Source organism: Mirounga leonina, unplaced genomic scaffold (assembly GCF_011800145.1).
Source record: "Mirounga leonina isolate KUSES-001 unplaced genomic scaffold, KU_Mleo_1.0 Mir_175, whole genome shotgun sequence".
Taxonomy (NCBI): Eukaryota; Metazoa; Chordata; class Mammalia; order Carnivora; family Phocidae; genus Mirounga; species Mirounga leonina.
In genome coordinates, this window is record NW_023270453.1 from 4,200,350 (window position 1) to 4,220,718 (window position 20,369).

The 20,369-nt window shown below is 39.5% G+C and overlaps 1 protein-coding gene across 2 annotated transcripts in view; it reads right to left on the bottom strand.

The window, feature by feature from the left end:
* The window catches only part of ARL5B (ADP ribosylation factor like GTPase 5B), a 45,812-nt gene that overhangs the window by 12,321 nt on the left and 13,122 nt on the right, over positions 1 to 20,369 (bottom strand). For both annotated transcript variants that reach the window (XM_035021524.1, XM_035021525.1), the window contains exons 2-4: positions 7,849 to 7,909; positions 5,890 to 6,037; positions 3,024 to 3,107 (exon numbers count right to left, since the gene is read on the bottom strand). In XM_035021524.1, the coding sequence (XP_034877415.1) occupies positions 3,024 to 3,107; positions 5,890 to 6,037; positions 7,849 to 7,909 (293 nt within the window). The remainder of the gene's footprint in view (positions 1 to 3,023; positions 3,108 to 5,889; positions 6,038 to 7,848; positions 7,910 to 20,369) is intronic.

Consider the following 20,369-nt stretch of genomic DNA (forward strand, 5'->3'; position numbering starts at 1 on the left):
TCATGTCTTCTGCCCATTTCTTGATTGGATTCTTTGTTCTTTGGGTGTTGAGTTTGATGAGTTCTTTATAGATTTTGGATACTAGCCCTTTATCTGATACGTCATTTGCAAATATCTTCTCCCATTCTGCCGGTTGTCTTTTGGTTTTGTTGACTGTTTCCTTTGCTTTGCAAAAGCTTTTTATCTTGATGAAGTCCCAATAGTTCATTTTTGCCCTTGCTTCCCTTGCCTTTGGTGATGTTTCTAGGAAGAAGTTGCTTTGGCTGAGGTCAAAGAGGTTGCTGCCTGTGTTCTCCTTTAGGATTTTGATGGACTCCTGTCTCACATTGAGGTCTTTCAACCATTTGGAGTCTATTTTTGTGTGTGGTGTAAGGAAATGGTCCAGTTTCATTCTTCTGCATGTGGCTATCCAATTTTCCCAACACCATTTGTTGAAGAGACTGTCTTTTTTCCATTGGACATTCTTTCCTGCTTTGTCGAAGATGAGTTGACCATAGAGTTGAGGGTCCAGTTCTGGGCTCTCCATTCTGTTCCATTGATCGATGTGTCTGTTTTTGTGCCAGTACCATACTGTCTTGATGATGACAGCTTTGTAATAGAGCTGGAAGTCCGGAATTGTGATGCCGCCGGCTTTGCTTTTCTTTTTCAACATTCCTCTGGCTATGCGGGGTCTTTTCTGGTTCCATACAAATTTTAGGATTATTTGTTCCATTTCTTTGAAAAAAGTGGATGGTATTTTGATGGGGATTGCACTGAATGTGTAGATTGCTCTAGGTAGCATTGACATCTTCACAATATTTGTTCTTCCAATCCCTGAGCATGGAACGTTTTTCCATTTCTTTGTGTCTTCCTCAATTTCTTTCACGAGTATTTTCTAGTTTTCTGAGTACAGATCCTTTGTCTCTTTGGTTAGATTTATTCCTAGGTATCTTATGGTTTTGGGTGCAGTTGTAAATGGGATCGACTCCTTCATTTCGCTTTCTTCTGTCTTGTTGTTGGTGTATAGGAATGCCACTGACTTCTGTGCATTGATTTTATATCCTGCCACTTTACTGAATTCCTGTATGAGTTCTAGCAGTTTTGAGATGGAGTCTTTGGGGTTTTCCACATAAAGTATCATATCATCTGCAAAGAGTGAGAGTTTGACTTCTTCTTTGCCGATTTGGATGCCTTTTATTTCTTTTTGTTGTCTGATTGCTGTGGCTAGGACTTCCAATACTATGTTGAATAGCAGTGGTGACAGTGGACAGCCCTGCCGCGTTCCTGACCTTAGGGGGAAAGCTCTCAGTTTTTCCCCGTTGAGAATGATATTCGCTGTAGGTTTTTCATAGATGGCTTTTATGATATTGAGGTATGTACCCTCTATGCCTATACTCTGAAGAGTTTTGATCAAGAAAGGATGCTGTACTTTGTCAAAAGCTTTTTCTGCATCTATTGAGAGGATCATATGATTCTTGTTCTTTCTTTTGTTAATGTATTGTATCACATTGGATTGATTTGCAGATGTTGAACCAACCTTGCAGCCCAGGGATAAATCCCACTTGGTCGTGGTGAATAATCCTTTTAATGTACTGTTGGATCCTATTGGCTAGTATTTTTTTGAGAATGTTTGCATCCATGTTCATCAGGGATATTGGTCTGTAATTCTCCTTTTTGATGGGGTCTTTGGTTTTGGGATCAAGGTAATGCTGGCCTCATAAAATGAGTTTGGAAGTTTTCCTTCCATTTCTATTTTTTGGAACAGTTTCAGAAGAATAGGTATTAATTCTTCTTTAAATGTTTGGTAGAATTCCCCTGGGAAGCCATCTGGCCCTGGGCTTTTGATAAACATGCATCTTAAACACGGATTTAAAACTCTATGAGCCATACTCTACTGGGCAAATACGGTAATATGTTACCAAATACCACAGAATTTCTCCAAATTTAAAGAAGAGGACTGACGGTAAGGGCTGGGTAATACTTATTTTACTTATTAGTATTGGTATAGACTAACTGCATTCATTAATATTCACTGTAGAATTGTTCATACTATCAAAATTTAGAAATAACCTAAATGTTCATTAATAGAAGATAAAAAAAAAAAAAGAATAGATCAATTGGAGTTTAATCATACACTACAACATATCAAAAACAATGAACTAATAAAGCTCTATGTACTGACATGGATAATCACAATATTGTGCAAAAAAAAACCCAAACTGAGTTACAGGGAAAAAAAATCTTTATCATTATATAAGAGTTTATGAACAATGAAATATAAATCAACTGACATAAAAATGTAGGGAAAGTATAAACATATACATGGGATTGATAATCACTTTTAGGATAATGTAATTCTTTCAGAATTGAGAGGAAGAAAATGAGATTGGTGGTCACATAAGATATTTCATATCTTATACTGAATGGATGGTAGACAAATGTGTTTTATTATCTAAGTCTTTTGTATATCTGAAATAGAATTAAGTGATCTCATACTATTCACTAAAGAATTTTCAGTTATTATAAACTCTTGGGGAAAAAACCACTTAAATTTTCCTCTTTCTTGCTTTAATTTATCAGACTCTAAGGCTTGAATAAGTGGTTTAAACTTTGAAAAATCTTGTCAATAACAGTAATACTCTACAAATTAACATGTTGAGCTTTTTCAAGTTTGAAAATGTAATGAAACTTTCTGACTCTAAGACTTTCATCAAGGGGCGCCTGGGTGGCTCAGTCGTTAAGCGTCTGCCTTTCAGCTCAGGTCATGATTCCAGGGTCCTGGGATCGAGCCCCGCATCGGGCTCCCTGCTCGGCGGGAAGCCTGCTTCTCCCTCTCCCACTTCCCCTGCTTGTGTTCCCTCTCTCATTGTGTCTCTCTCTGTCAAATAAATAAAATCCTAAAAAAAAAAAAAAAAAAAACTTTAATCAAAGTATAAAATTCTGTTAATGATGAAATAACCAACAGCAAAGCCCATAATCTTTGTAAAAAAGCAGCAGTATACAGATACCTTACTCCATGGTTTAAGTTTGCTTTCAAAATTTACCTCATGAGCCAACATTCTGTACAATTCTTCTTTTGTAATGGCTAGTCGTTCCCTGTCAATGCTATCAACAACAAGAATGATGAACTAGAAGACAATCAAAAAGAAAGAAAATTGAATGAAATCTTCAAGTTTTCTGCAAAACTCTCAAGTGAGAGTACTTTCTTCACATGACATCATCATTACCATAAACTGGTCTACTGCTTTTTCATCATAAAGAGTTTATATTATACTGTAAAATCCAAATGTTAATAAGAAAATAACTCATAATTTCAACAAATAAAAACTATGCCCAAAGTTTATTTTAAAAAGGTGATGTCTTAATACATAATACTCTGTAACACTAAGATTTATTTTTAAATGCAGGTAATAAAAAATAATTTTCAAAGAAAAAGTCACGGTAATTTAAATAACTTTTACTAAAACTTGAAAGTACTCTGTAATTGCTCATTTAAGCAATCAGTAATTATTTTGGTTTCAGACAGCCTCCTGCCTATTAGAAAGGAGCACACAGCTTGAAAGAAAAAGAGAAACAAATTAAAAAAAAAACAACTAATGAACAAGACATTTTATCCTAACAAGATCAACAATAAAAGCCCCAGAAAAAATGTGCTAACTAGAAACATACCTACTTAGGGGTTAATATGCTAGAAGGGATGCAGGCGAAATGAAAGAGGAGCAAGCTAAGAGGACTGGAGAAAGCTGCTGGTAAAGGTGTGTATGAAAAAAGGTGGGTCTTATACATTAAAAATAAAAGGATCTTTGGTAAGAAAAATAAGAAGATATAGTGCAAAGGGCCCCTAATTGAATATCTTAGAAGAAAACGTTAAGAAGTGAGATTAAAGAGATGCTGAAGGTCGTAATAAAGGAATGACACAGACTAAATGGAGAGAAAGAGGGTGACACCAGATTGTTCAGAAGACCTTAAAATTTGGCAGACAACTAGAGTGATCTGCATATAAACTGTGAATGGCTTCAACGGGGATAAAAGGGAAGAGACTAGAAGGAAGAAAGGTAAGAAACGTGGCAAAGTGAATATGGGGAAGTGACTCTACTGAGAGGGGTGTGTCAGGCATCTGCCAACAGCTGAACTCCTTGCGATGTGACAGAGACCTTCGGCTTTTGGCGGACTCATCAAGGTAAGGAATTTAAGAAGCTGATGCCGGTGAACAAAGCCATGAGGGAAACACCACATAGACAGGATCCCTACCCGGCATCTAAGATTGCAAATGCTAGGTGCTATGCTGGAGTGCTGCAGTAAAGGCCAAAGGGTCTTTGTGTAGCAATTCTGAAATTCTTATAGAAAGAGTTTACTAAAAAAACATTTCATGCAAACGGTGTCATTAATAACGTATTTCTTTCTTTCTGGACCCATGCTAAGTCTTCTAGAGTTGCTGCAACTTCAGAAACTACCCTTTTGTAATGCTGTAAATATACATGGATCAGCTAGAACCAACTCTAACCTACTCATCAGAACCGATGGTTCTTCTCTCTCACACCTGCAGTTACTTGTGAGCTTTGCACAGGCACCAACAGCTATGCTGCTTAAATACAGGTGAGCAGCATGGGTCCGAGCTGAGCAGATCCCCTTAAACGTGATTTTTTAACTGTGTAGTCAGTGCTGTAAATGCATTTTCTCGATTTTCTTAATAACATTCTTTTCTCTAGCTTTATTGTCAGAATACAGTATATAATCCCTACAACATAAGAAACACGTGTTAATCCACTCTGTTATCGGTAAGGCTTCTGGTCAACAGTAGGCTATCAGTCAAGTTTTTGGGGAGTCAAGTTATACGTGGATTTTGGACTGTGTAAGTGGGTCAGTGTCCCTAACCCTTGCATCGTTCAAGGGGCAACTGCAATCATGCTAAAAGGTTGTTGTTCTCTTACTTTCTAATATGTTTTAGTTTTGGAATGTTATTTTATGATGGAAGTACGTATTAAGCTAACCTATAACCATATATGCTTACCATCCTATCTTCCCCTGCAAATAAAAAGAATTAAGTGCTAGCACCACTGCTAAAGATCTATGATACGCCATTTGGTTTTGACAGTCACAAACTGCAGTGGAATATATCCACACAGACACTCACGCGATTGCAATATAATCATAAAAGAAACTTATTCACCAAAACTTTGCAACTCCCCACCTCCTCTGCACACTCCCTTCAAAACACCCACTCAGTTTTTAATAGGCTTCATTTTAGAAAAAAATAATTGGTTAGATGTACCTGTTTGTAAAGAGAAATTATGGATGCAATTGTACATTAGTATACTCAAAGATAAATCTCTCAATAGCACTGCACTGGTTTAAAAAAAATCTGCCTCTAACAAGAAATAAAAACAGAAATAGAAGCTAGTCCAGATTGTTTCCCAGGTTCGCTCTGAAGTAGTAAAGTAATGAAATAACTGACAGAGAATTTGGCGGGTGGGGGGAGGGCGGTCGGCAGGGGCTGCAGTAAATCCATTTTTTTAACTAAAATATAATCTCACCAAAAATTTGAATTTTGAAAATCTTGTATTAAATGATGCTTAAAATATTTTATTTCCCCCTAACCAGAGCCTCATAAAGCTGTGAGATCTTGGGACAGGTTATCTGATTGATCCCAGTTTCCACTTTCTCCAACAGTAATGTTAATAGGATTACTGGGAGGATGAGCTCAGAGTCTGCACTACAGTAAACCCACAACAAACAGTGCACATTACTCTTTCTACTGGCCTTTTCTCTTCTATTTGAAAACCTCACATTCCGTACAGAACACGATGTTACTGAGAAGCAACTGTCAATATGCCTTCATGTACAGCCTATCTATTTTCTGGGTTTACTCTTTGGTTCTCTGTATTAAAATTCAGAAGGCAGCTTAGATACCTCTGTGTTTGAGTAATACGTGTTCCAGGATGAGCGCAGTGATTCTTGACCACCAATATCCCACATAAGAAAATGAGTGTTCTTCACAACTATCTCTTCAACGTTGCTTCCTATGGTTGGAGATGTATGAACCACTTCATTCATTAAGCTGTTGAAAGACACCATAAAAAAATCTTCTGTAAATCTTGAGAATCCAAAGGAAGTTTTATCTCTATATTTTTAGTATCAATCACCCTTCCTCATCTGTACCAATGGTAATCATAAGCATCAAAACTAGAACCTTAGGGGTGCCTGGGTGGCTCAGTCGTTAAGCGTCTGCCTTCGGCTCAGGTCATGATCCCAGGGTCCTGGGATCGAGCCCCGCATCAGGCTCCCTGCTCGGCGGGAAGCCTGCTTCTGCCTCTCCCACTCCCCCTGCCTGTGTTCCCTCTCTCGCTGTGTTTCTCTCTGTCAAATAAATAAATAAAATCTTAAAAAAAAAACAAACTAGAACCTTAGAGAATATTTGTGCAAACAAATATCTAAACAAAGAACAACTCCTGAAGGAAGACTTTTTTTTTTCTTTTAGTGGAATAAATAAACTAAAGGCTTGATCTGGAGAGAAAGGAACACCACGGTGTGAGTTTGTATTTCTGTGGCCAAAATTCCAAAACCACCATGCCCTGTTATCAGAGTAGAACTAGTGCCCCTTCCTGAAAGAGCAAGTTTGCTGGTGACTGTGACATCAATACTTGCAAAGTAGCAACCACTGAATAGTAGGCTATATGTAATTTTGAAGACTGTCTAGGTGAGAAAATTGAGACTCAGGCCTATCAACCTAAACTACAGCCTTAAAAAGATAGGGCTATATGCAAATGAAAATTTTAATTAAAATAACTATAAATATATTTAGAACACCAATGCTCATACCACATATATTACCATAATTATTGGCTAAGATACATGAATTCATTCATTCAACAAATACGTATTTGCCTATAGTTAAGTTGGTACTGTGTTGGAAGGAGCCTACACTGTACTGTCTCTTGGGTTTTATGTATCTTTTTGAAGCTACATGGAAAATTATTTCAACAACTGACAGGTTTCTGAAATGTTTAATCTGATGTTTGAAGGCGAAGTCATATTAAATACATAATGGCCAATGAATGAATATTTTAAAGTAAAACAAGTAGCTATTCGCCTCTAAAACAACAATCCACAAGTTAGGAGCTTTTTAGCAAAGTAGCTGAAAAATACATTAGGCATTGCGTTAAGTGAAGTATTTCTGGAGAGCTGTCAGCTGATACACTTAGGATGAGGTGGAAAGAGATAAGAGCCAAACAACAGTGCACTGTATCTAATAACTATTTGCTAAAATGCTTGGGACACAGATCCATTTCCACTGCTTAACATGGATCGTTTCATGAACACTGAAAGGATAACAGGAGCTACTTTGACAAGTGGATTGATGGGCTGTTAAAATTTCCTGCAAGTATTAATGTATTTCTCTGGAAGTCTCAAGCCTTTCCCTGCTGCAAGCTAGAAAAGCAGTACTTTCAGGGTTGATCTTCATTTCTTTTGATTTGACAAGTCTGGCTACGTTCAACAATTCAGAGCTATTAGTCAGGAGAGTAGCAATAAGCTTCCTAGAGATATCCATCTATTCACATGAACTGCAGTTCTGGAAGAATTAAGTAAATGCACTTTATCACTTCACTCCAGTACTATTATATGTGCTTTATTTATTTTAGTTTAATATTAATTCTTTCTTTCAAGGCCAGAAAAAAACAAGTGTTTGTGAAGGCTTTAGCAAACATACAGCAGTTTTATTCACTTTTTAAACAAATTTTGTGTTTGGTAAAATACAAAACCATATGTTAGAGCTTTTCCGTTATATTACAATGGTACCTTGTTAATTACATAAAACTAGTTTTAATAACTAAAATAATGAAAACTGTTTAAGTAAATAACTATACTTACAATTGGTAAAGAATGGTGGTTTTCCCTGCATTATCCAGTCCCACTATTATTACTTTGTGTTCTACAAAAAGAAAACAAACCATAAACATTTAACACTACTGCATACTACAATTACATGCTTTCAGCAACGATTATTAGTTAGCTTTCTAATGAGAATCATTCACTGGATACTTATTACTGGATTCTTAAAATACAGAGTAAAGAGAACTTCATGGTGTCAAGGTCACCTGCGTTAAGTGAGGCAAATTGGTATGATGTCCTCCACCTGTGAGATATGGGTACGAGGGACGTACAAGAGAACCTGCTCACTTATAATACTGAGTCTGGGAGGAAAAACACAAATTCTGGTCCTGACAAGGCATTATGACTTAAAATATAAGTTAAAAAAAAATTGTTTGGGGGCAGCTGGGTGGCTCAGTGGGTTAAGCGTCAGACTCTTGATTTTGGCTCAGGTTCTGATCTCAGGGTCCTGAGATCCAGCCCTGCATCGGGCTCCACACTCAGTGGGGAGTTTGCTTGTCCCTTTCCCTCTGCTCCTGTGCGCCCCCCTCCCCGTCAAATAAATAAAATCTTTTAAAAAAGTTGTTTTACACATCTGCTTGTCATCTCTGCTAATCAAACTAGTTTTTTTTTATTTAAAGATTTTATTTATTTATTTGGCAGAGAGACACAGTGAAGAGGGACCACAGCAGGGGAGTGGGAGAGGGAGAAGCAGACTTCCCGCTGAGCAGGGAGCCCGATGTGGGGCTCAATTCCAGGGCCCTGGGATCATGACCTGAGCCGAAGGCAGATGCTTAACTGACTGAGCCACCCAGGCACCCCTGGATTTTACAACTGTCTTGAGCAGATACCATTTCTGCTCTTCATGCAACAAAAACTTCCTCCGCCTTCTTCCAGTGCCATGCACAGAACAGTCACTTGTCTCACAGACACATTTTAAAGCCCATCTAATTATTCTGTTAAATGGTACATATTCTGAAACCTCCTTTGAACACAGAGGAAAAAACACTCTAGAACCATCTTTTCTAGATTTTAACCTTTACAGAAGATACCTCTCTTCCCCAGGGCAGAATGCTTAAAAAGTGAACCTCTGTAAGAACCACAACACAATCGATTTTTATTTATCTATCTATCTATCTATCTATCTATCTATCAGCGAGAGCACACGAACGTGCACAAGCAGGGAGAGCAGCAAGCAGAGGGAGAAGCAGGCTCCCCGCTGAGCAGGGAGCCCGATGCGGGACTTGATCCCAGGACCCTGAGATCATGACCTGAGCCGAAGGCAGATGTTCAACCAACTGAGCCACCTAGGCGTCCCCAGTCGATTTATTTTTAGCCAATGATCTGACATAGTTCTTATCAGAACACTGCTCCTCAGGGCGCCTGGGTGGCTCAGTCGTTAAGCATCAGACTTTGGCTCAGGTCATGATCCCAGGAGCCTGGGATGGAGCCCCGCATCAGGCTCCCTGCTCCACGGGAGGCCTGTTTCTCCCTCTCCCACTCCCCCTGCTTGTGTTCCCTCTCTCACTGTCTCTCTCTGTCTGTGTGTCAAATAAATAACATCTTTAAAAAAAAAAAAAAAAAAGAACCCTGCTCCTCTTGTTAACCTGTGGTGAATGTCAGAATTTTGATTATACACCTAATAGAATATCATCCCTATTCTTCCTCTAAAGTGTTACTTTTACTGTATCAGTCAAAAAGAGGGGCCATAATTCAGACAAGTTCTTCGGTGACTAACTATGTTTGTGCCTTCTAATGACTTGACCACTGTCAGTCCTGCCTCTAATATTGCAGGACAAATGCCATGGTCCTCTGGAAGGGCTTTTTTTCACTATGACAGAAGCTGCTCTGCAAAAAAACAAAACAGAATAAAACTTATTTGCTTGTTATAACTCACTATAATTCTCCTTTTTTGACTATTTCCATTCATATCCCCTAATTCCTAACAGAGCCAATCTTTAAGTGTCACCCTATCTTTCTCCCTTCTGGTGCAAGAAGGAGAACCCTCTTACTAGTGGAAGAACAAGCTTTCTAAATTTTGGTGACAGCTGGAAACCACCTGCCTGGCATGTGGAGACCATGGGGTCCCTGCAGGAGTAAGAAGGAAGCCACTAGTCTGGAAGGAGGCTAAACCTGGGGGCAGATACTTCTGCCGGGAGAGGGGAACAGAAGCAGTACCAGGTGGTTGGTTCACTGTCGAGGCAACTGAAGTGAACCAACACCCAGGGCCATTTTCAACGAGTCCTGCTCTCGGCTTCACATTTTGTATCATGATGACGATCACGGTATTGAAGGCATGTGATGGCTAAACTCATAAATAATGCATCATTTTGAAAGACTGGTGCCCAATGTGAACTAAGTCGGGGTGACAAACTCTGAAGGGGGATAGAGTATGAGTTTCATTAGTTTCAACTGCATGATTAACTTAAGGTCTTTTTCAGATTCCTTTATCCCTGCTCAGTGATAGGGAATTCTAGCAATTAAGACAAAACACACAATTTCAACTCTAACAATGTATCAACATCAATCCTTCAGTTAAACCGAGGCCTATCTTCTGATATTATCATCAACAACCTGAGTCTATATAACAAAACATCATCAACAGAAAAGAGCTAAATGCTTTTTAAAAGCATGAAGTAACAGTTTATTTTAAATGTTTTCTTTGAAGAAAAAAAATCTCCTTAACATCATCTGTACAGTAAGAGGGAAATCATGTTCAAAGAACATTTACTAAAAAGCCAATTACAAAATAAGAGCTGTTTCTACTCTGAGGCATAACTGTAATTCCTCCATCTTCTTTCAAATGCCTCCGTTGTCCTTAGCTGCTACTGGAGTACGCCAATGACCAGAAGACTTTAGTTCCCAAATGCTAGTTAGTACAGTTTTTACCTATTCAAGGGACAATGAGAAAAACATGGACAATGACACATACTCTTGCTGTAAGCAGAAAAGGAAATTAATGTGTTGCTTTAAATGTACACCAGTGGTGTCTAGATTAATAAAGTATAAATCATGTGGTGGTATAGGATATTGGTTGATGTTAAAAACATGACTTAAGGTGCTTGTTCTGTATCGCTGTCTTTTTGGTTGGGCATAATCAACAGGCCACACACAAATCTTATTTTATGTATTGAAACAGAAAAATATCCACTGAACTGTGTTAGTGATTTCCTGTGGTCATGATAAAACCGTTTCCTTCACCTATCATAGTTAACAAAAGCAGATATAAAGAGATGCTTGTAAATTTGTACTATTTATATCACCCAGCAATAATTTTTATTATTTGTTTACCTGGTAGGTTAAAAAAAACTTTCAAAATATATCATTATAGTTCAATTCAGTCTCGGTTAAGGTGAGAAAGAATCTAGCCTAATGGTCGGATTTTTTAATTGCTGCCAATCAGATGAGCATTAACCATTTAACATCACTTTTACTTACAGACCCACTGAAATGTCTGAAGTTGTGAGGAGAAAACTATACAACTGTATACTTTCACAACTTCAACCGATCCTCAACATGCATACATAAGCTACAGATTCTTCTAACTCCTCTAATTACTCTCCAAGAAAATGAAATACTTAGCTGATAGATTGAGACACAGTCAATTCTTATGTAACCTTAAATAAGGAAAACTATGAACATGGATAATACAAAATTCTTTATTTAGAATGAATTTTGCAAACGTAATTATAGAAATTTACCTTCTTTATTGTTTTTTCAGTAGCATTATTAAAATCAGTATGGGGTCACAGAGTAGAAGCTGCCCATGTTTGGGGCCAGAAATGTATATGTTGGGGATGAAGTGTGTACAACTTAAAACTTTCATGGATAGCCAAGTAAAGTTTGGGTTAAAACACTACCATAAGAGGGGCGCCTGGGTGGCTCAGTCGTTAAGCATCTGCCTTCGGCTCAGGTCATGATCCCAGAGTCCTGGGATCAAGCCCCGCATCGGGCTCCCTGCTCCGCGGGAAGCCTGCTTCTCCCTCTCCTGCTCCCCCTGCTTGTGTTCCCTCTCTCGCTGTGTCTCTCTCTGTCAAATAAATAAATAAAATCTTAAAAACAACAACAACAACAACACTACCATAAGAATCAGAGTTACAATGAATCCAAATGGTTTGGCTGTTTGTTCATTTAAAGATTTTATTTTTAAATAATCTCTACACCTAACCTGGGGCTTGAACTCACAGCCCTGAGATCAAGAGTCAAACACTCTACCAACTGAGCCAGCCAGGTGCCCCAAATCCATGTTTGTAAAATGTGCCCGCATACCACGAGATGGTCACCTTGCCATCATATTTCACCAGAAATCTCTTCCAGGAGACCAAGCTGCACCTCTCCCCACAACAGAGGTCTGGGAGAAGAGCACTTACTAATCCATGCATCCCCAGAGTCAACACAAAGCATGTTTATTTATACTAAATGAAGGTCCAGTTGCAGAGCTTTTAATTTTGATCAAGTGTTTACACAAAAGTTTCCCTGCACTCTTGGAGCTATGGTGTTTGTTCTCTTGGATCTCCTTAAAAGTTGGCTCATACCATTTTGTAAGCAGGGCATAAAGACATAAAGCCTATACAGAACGAACTTCAAAAGAAAAATTAGTAAGAGCACTTGCTTGAGGACAAACACAGGTAGAAGATGGCTAAAAAGAAAAATGATGGAAAAAGGAACTTCAAAAAAAATAAGTGGAAGAAAAATCAAAGAAAACCTTTTTCTCTTTACCAAATGAAAAAAATTTACTGAATTCAATTTCTAGCTTTAGTATAGATACCAAATGAAAAGAAAATTATAGTTTTTATATAGAATACCAAATAGTTCAAATAAACAAACACAAGTGAAGAAAAATATTAGAGAAGCGCTAAATACCAGCAGTGCCAATAAAGCGGAAAACAGTGTATTAACATTTATCATGTTAAAACTGGAGATTGTTAAAATGTGATACAATGATCAACTTTTTTTTTTTTAAAGATTTTATTTATTTATTGGAGAGAGAGTGAGTGAGAGAGAGCATGAGAGGGGGGAGGGTCAGAGGGAGAAGCAGACTCCCTGCTGAGCAGGGAGCCCGATGCGGGACTCGATCCCGGGACTCCAGGATCACGACCTGAGCCGAAGGCAGTCGCTTAACCAACTGAGCCACCCAGGCGCCCTTTTTCTTTTTTACAATGATCAACTTTTAATTTTAAAATATAAGAAAGCCCAAAAGATAGCATGAAATAGAGATCGCTACCTTCTAGATATATGACGAAAGCCTTATATGAACACAGAGTACGCAAACAACTTTTGTAACTAAACAAATAAAAATGCCCTTTGCCAAGTTTGGGATTTCGCGTATACAGAAAAATGAGTTTGAATTGTTGCAAGGGGTACGTGTTAAAAAGTCAGAAGATATGATGTCACAATCTGAGACCTGAAGGCCGGCCTGCACAGCAATGAGGAGCACCCAAGGAAGTCTGGCTCTTGAAAACAAAAGAAAACCAATAAAAAACGAACTCTATCTTGGGGCACCTGGGTAGCTCAGTCATTAAGCGTCTGCCTTCGGCTCGGGGCATGATCCCAGGGTCCTGGGATAGAGCCCCGCATCGGGCTCCCTGCTCGGCGGGAAGCCTGCTTCTCCCTCTCCGACTCCCCCTGCTTGTGTTCCCTCTCTCACTGTGTCTCTCTCTGTCAAATAAATAAAATCTTTGGAAAAAAAAAAACAAAAAAAACGAACTCTAGGAGCAAGATGGCGGAGGAGTAGGAGACCTGGATTTCGTCTCCTCTCAGGAATTCAGCTGGATAGGAATCAAACCATTCTGAACACCTACAAACCCAACAGGAGATCGAAGAAAGGAATAGCAACAACTCTCTGAACAGAAAAGCGACCACTTTCTGGAAGGTAGGACGTGCGGAGAAGTGAATCTGAGGCGATATTCAGGAGGATGGGGGGGGGGGCCTCCATCGGCCGCTTCTGGCAAATGATAGAGCCGCGGAGCATAGAATCGGAACTTTTAGAAGTCTGCTCCACTGAGGGACGTCCACTCCAGTGGCTAAGCGGGGGGTGGAACCCTCGTGGGACAGTGTGGTCTCAGGACCCTTGGGGTCACAGAAAGACCAGGGGTGCCTGAGTGCAGCAAAGCTCCCAGGTATCGGAGCAGGGAAGCTGGCTACAGAGACAGAGCCCAGGCACGGGCTCTCAGCTTGGGGTTGTCATAAACCGTGATCCGCGGCACAGTCGGGCCACTGCTCCTCCAGCAGGGACCCAACAAGCGGCAGATCCGGGGAGACTCCCCTTCCTCCCCGGGGAGGAGCAGCGCAGGAGCGCACCGCAGGAATCTGCTGGGTTTGGAGACTCCACACGGGGTCGGGTGCCAGAGACAGAAACGCGCAGTCACAGGCCGGGTCACAGGGTGAGCATGGAGTGCAGCTGGAGACCGGGGAGACAGAAGTGACTGACGGCTTTTCTCTGGGGGCTCACTGAGGAGCGGGACCCGAGTTCTCGGCTCCTCCGAGGCAGAGATAGGGAGGCTGCCATTTTCACTCTCTGCCTCCAAAGCTGTACAGAAAGCTTGCAGGGAACAAAAGCTCCGGAGAGCAAACCCGAGCAGATTACTTAGCCGGGAGGGGGCAAGGGTGGGGCAATTCCGCGTCCTGCAAAGACATTTGGGAACCACGGCAACAGGCCCCTCCCCCAGAAGATCAGCGAGAACAGCCAGCCAAGACCAATGAGAATGGCAGAACTCCAGCGCTAGGGGGAATACTGCACATAGAATTCATGGCTTTTTTACCATGATTCTTTAGTCTTTCAAATTTAATTTTTAAAATTTTTTTCAACTGTCTTTTTTTTTTAATTTTTCTTTTTCCCTTTTTCAACCAACTTCTTATCAATCCCTTTTTTAAAAAACATTTTTATTTTTCATTTTTAGAGTCATATTCTATCCCTTCATAGTAGTTACCCGTATTTTTGGCATATATATATAAGTTGTTCTCTCTTTAAAAATTTGAGATAGTTTCTTCTAACAGATCAAAATATACCCTAAATCTCTAGTGTATGGTTTTTTTCTACTCCCCTGCCTGATCACATTCTCTCTTTTTTCTTTTTTAAATCCTCTTCTTTCTTTTTTCAAACAAGTTCTTATCAATTCCTTGTATAAAATTTTTTATAATTTCCATCTTTACAGTCATAGTCCATCCCTTCATCATATCCACCCTTATTTTTGTACATATATAAGTTTTTCTTTAAAATTTTGGGAGGCACTTTCTTCGACCAGACCAAAATACAACCAAAATCTAGTGTGTGGCACTGATCTATATCCAGCCTGATCATATTTGATCACATTCTATTTTTTGTTTTGTTTTGTTCTGTTTTTGTTTGTTTTTATCTTTATCTTTTTTTCTTCTTTTTCTTTTTTCTCTTTTTCCCTTTCTTTTCCCACTGCTTCAGGTCTTTTCTGATTTGTTTAGAGTATATTTTCTGGGGACATTGTTACCCTGCTAGCATTTTGTTCTCTCATTAATCTATTCTCCTCTGCACAAAATGACAAGACAGAAAAAATCACCTCAACAAAAAGAACAAGAGGTAGTACCGACTGCCAGGGACCTACTCAATACAGACATTAGTACGATGTCGGATCTAGAGTTCAGAATCATCACTTTAAAGATACTAGCTGGGCTTGAAAAAAGCATGGAAGTTATTAGAGAACCCCTTTCTGGAGACGTAAAAGAACTAAAATCTAACCAAGTCGAAATCAAAAAGGCTATTAATGAGGTGCAATCAAATATGGGGGCACTAACTGCTAGGGGCAGTTAAATGAGGCAGATAAATGAGGCAGAAGAGAGAATCAGTGATATAGAAGACCAAATGATGGAAAATAAAGAAGCTGAGAAAAAGAGAGATAAGTAACTACTGGATCACGAGGGCAGAATTCGAGAGATAAGCAATACCATAAGACGAAACAACATTAGAATAATTGGGATCCCAGAAGAAGAAGAGCGAGGGAGAGGGGCAGAAGTATAATGGAGCAAATTATAGCAGAGAACTTCCCTAATTTGGGGAAGGAAACAGGCATCAAAATCCAGGAGGCACAAAGAACCCCTCTCAAAATCAATAAAAATAGGTCAACACCCCAACATCTAATAGTAAAACTTACGAGTCTCATAGACAAAGAGAAAATCCTGAAAGCAGCTCGGGAGAAGAGCTCTGTAACCTACAATGGTAGAAACATTAGATTGGCAACAGACCTATCTACAGAGACCTGGCAGGCCAGAAAGGACTGGCAGGATATATTCAGAGCACTAAATGAGAAAAACATGCAGCCAAGAATACTATATCCAGCTAGGCTGTCACTGAAAATTGAAGGAGAGATAAAAAGCTTCCAGGACAAACAAAAACTAAAGGAATTTGCAAACACGAAACCAGCCCTACAAGAAATCTTGAAAGGAGTCCTCTAAGCAAAGAGAGAGCCTAAAAGCAACATAGACCAGACATCGACAACAATACAATAATAGTGGGGGACTTTAACACCCCCCTCACTGAAATGGACAGATCGTCTAAGCAAAAGATCAACAAGGAAATAAAGACTTTAAATGACACACTGGACCAAATGGACTTCACAGACATATTCAGAACATTCCATCCCAAAGCGACAGAATACACATTCTTCTCTAGTGCCCATGGAACAGTCTCCAGAATCGATCACATCCTAGGTCATAAATCAGGTCTCAAACGGTACCAAAAGACTGGGATCATTCCCTGCCTATTTTCAGACCACAATGCTTTGAAACTAGAACTCAATCACAAGAGGAAAGTCGGAAAGAACTCAAATAAATGGAGGCTAAAGAGCATCCTACTGAAGAATGAATGGGTCAACCAGGAAATGAAAGAAGATTTAAAAAAATTTGACAAAGTACAGCATCCTTTCTTGATCAAAACTCTTCAGAGTATAGGCATAGAGGGTACAAACCTCAATATCATAAAAGCCATCTATGAAAAACCTACAGCGAATATCATTCTCAATGGGGAAAAACTGAGAGCTTTCCCCCTAAGGTCAGGAACGCGGCAGGGATGTCCACTATCACCAGTGCTATTCAACATAGTATTAGAAGTCCTAGCCACAGCAATCAGACAACAAAAAGAAATAAAAGGCATCCAAATCGGCAAAGAAGTCAAACTCTCACTCTTTGCAGATGATATGATACTTTATGTGGAAACCCCCAAAGACTCCACCCCAAACTGCTAGAACTCATACAGGAATTCAGTAAAGTGGCAGGATATAAAATCAATGCACGAAATCAGTGGCATTCCTATACACCAACAACAAGACAGAAGAAAGAGAAATTAAGGAGTCGATCCCATTTACAATCGCACCCAAAACCATAAGATACCTAGGAATAAATCTAACCAAAGAGACAAAGGATCTGTACTCAGAAAACTAGAAAATACTCATGAAAGAAATTGAGGAAGACACAAAGAAATGGAAAGACGTGCCATGCTCATGGATTGAAAGAACAAATATTGTGAAGATGTCAATGCTACCTAGAGCAATCTATACATTCAATGCAATCCCCATCAAAACACCATCCACTTTTTTCAAAGAAATGGAACAAATAATCCTAAAATTTGTATGGAACTAGAAAAGAACCCGCATAGCCAGAGGAATGTTGAAAAAGAATAGCAAAGCCGGCGGCATCACAATTCCGGACTTCCAGCTCTATTACAAAGCTGTCATCATCAAGACAGCATGGTACTGGCACAAAAACAGACACATAGATCAATGGAACAGAATAGAGAGCCCAGAAATGGACCCTCAACTCTATGGTCAACTCATCTTTGACAAAGCAGGAAAGAATGTCCAATGGAAAAAAGACAGTCTCTTCAACAAATGGTGTTGGGAAAATTGGATAGCCACATGCAGAAGAATGAAACTGGACCATTTCCTTACACCACACACAAAAATAGACTCCAAATGGTTGAAAGACCTCAATGTGAGACAAGAGTCCATCAACATCCTAAAGGAGAACACTGGCAGCAACCTCTTTGACCTCAGCCGAAACAACTTCTTCCTAGAAACATCGCCAAGGCAAGGGAAGCAATGGCAAAAATAAACTATTGGGACTTCATTAAGATAAAAAGCTTTTGCACAGCAAAGGAAACAGTCAACAAAACCAAAAGACAACCGACAGAATGGGAGAAGATATTTGCAAATGACATATCAGATAAAGGGCTAGTATCCAAAATCTATAAAGAACTCATCAAACTCAACACCCAAAGAACAAAGAATCCAATCAAGAAACAGGCAGAAGACATGAACAGACATTTTTCCAAAGAAGACATCCAAATGGTCAACAGACACATGAAAAAGTGCTCAATATCGCTCAGCATCAGGGAAATCCAAATCAAAACCTCAATGAGATACCACCTCACACCAGTCAGAATGGCTAAAATTAACAAGTCAGGAAACGACAGATGTTGGCGGGGATGCGGAGAAAGGGGAAGCCTCCTACACTGTTGGTGGGAATGCAAGCTGGTGCAGCCACTCTGGAAAACAGTATGGAGGTTCCTCAAAAAGTTGAAAATAGAGCTACCATATGATCCAGCAATTGCACTGCTGGGTATTTACCCCAAAGATACAAAAGTAGGGATCCGAAAGGGTACGTGCACCCCGATGTTTATAGCAGCAATGTCCACAATAGCTAAACTGTGGAAAGAGCCAAGATGTCCATCGACAGATGAATGGATAAAGAAGAGGTGGTATATATATACAATGGAATATTATGCAGCCATCAAAAGGAATGAGATCTTGCCATTTGCAACAACGTGGATGGAACTGGAGGGTATTATGCTGAGCGAAATAAGTCAAACAGAGAAAGACATGTATCATATGACCTCACTGATATGAGGAATTCTTAATCTCAGGAACAAACTGAGGGTTGCTGGAGTGGGGGGTGGGGTGGGAGGGATGGGGTGACTGGGTGTTAGACACTGGGGAGGGTATGTGCTCTGGTAAGCGCTGTGAATTGTGCAAGACTGTTGAATCCCAGATCTGTACCTCTGAAACAAATAATGCAATATACGTTAAGAGAAAAAAAAAGAAGAAGAAGGTAGCGGGAGGGGAAGAATGAAGCGGGGGAAATCGGAGGGGTAGACGAACCATGAGAGACGATGGACTCTGAGAAACAAAATGAGGGTTCTAGAGGGGAGGGGGGTGGGAGGATGGGTTAGCCTGGTGATGGGTATTGAGGAGGGCACGTTCTGCATGGAGCACTGGGTGTTATGCACAAACAATGAATCATGGAACACTACATCTAAATCTAATGATGTAATGTATGGGGATTAACATAACAATAAAAAAATTTTAAAAAGATAAAATAAAATGAAAAAAATGAAAAAAAAAAACGAACTCTATCTTATAATGATTATAGAATCATAAAACTTTATAGCGTGGAACAGACTGTGGAAATTGAGATCTATTCCTTTTCTCCCGCCTCTTCACCTACAACGGGCCCACCTATAAAGGTATTTCTGAGCAACCAAGGTCTCAAAAAACACATGAAACTACCGACCTGGGCCTTTTCTGGTTTATGTTATAGATTAGGAAATTAAGGTCCTATGAAGTTAAGTAATTTGTCCTAGTAAACACTGGTAAGAGCCAGCATTTGTTGTCCTACTTTTTTGGCTATAAAATATTAACTCCCCTTCCAAATTGTTCAGTCTCCCCCAACTCCCACTCCAGTTCCCATATTCCTGGGTACCTAAATTTGCAAAGAACAGCTACACAAATCTGATGATTCAACAATTCAACATTTATTGAGTTCATTTTATGCCTGACTTTAACATTTGTGATTAAGACGAACAAGGCAAGCTCTCTCTACCCTCAAAAATCTTAAAGGTGGGTACAGATCCGAAAAAGGCAAGCTATCTCTACCCTCAAAAATCTTAAAGGCGAGTACAGAAATAAGCACTTACAGCACAGCATTATTAGTACAAAGCAATAGATATGGAAGTATCATATGGTAATATTCTCAAGGATAAGTGAGATCTAGAATCCAGCTCTCAGGTAAGGAGATAAATGTCAAGGGTAAAAAAGAATATTACAGAATTTCGGTCTGAGTAATTTATGTGCACTGTACAAGTTAATCCTCACAATCATTCTATGAGAAAGTGGTGGTATTCCTCATTTTACTGAGGAGGAAATGGAGTCTTAAGTTAAATAACATGCTGGAAAGTTTGGCTAATGGTCTCCCAGCGTGATGCCTCCCCATCTTTATGACAAAATGAAGTCTTAGTATCTTACAATAATAAATAAGAATGGCTTATCGGATAGAACAAAAACACTTTTCTGGTAGATAAGGGATAAAAATACAGATAAAAAAAAGAAGAAGAAGAAGAAGATTAAAGAGTCTAAGTAGGAAGAACACTCTAAGGTCCCAGGCCAGAGTGAAGACCAAAGACTCCCCCCACAACCCCCAACTTGCTGAACAAACGCAATGATTAGAAAGGCTTCAACAGGAAATACTGAAATTGATTTAACTCACACAGTTTTCTAGAG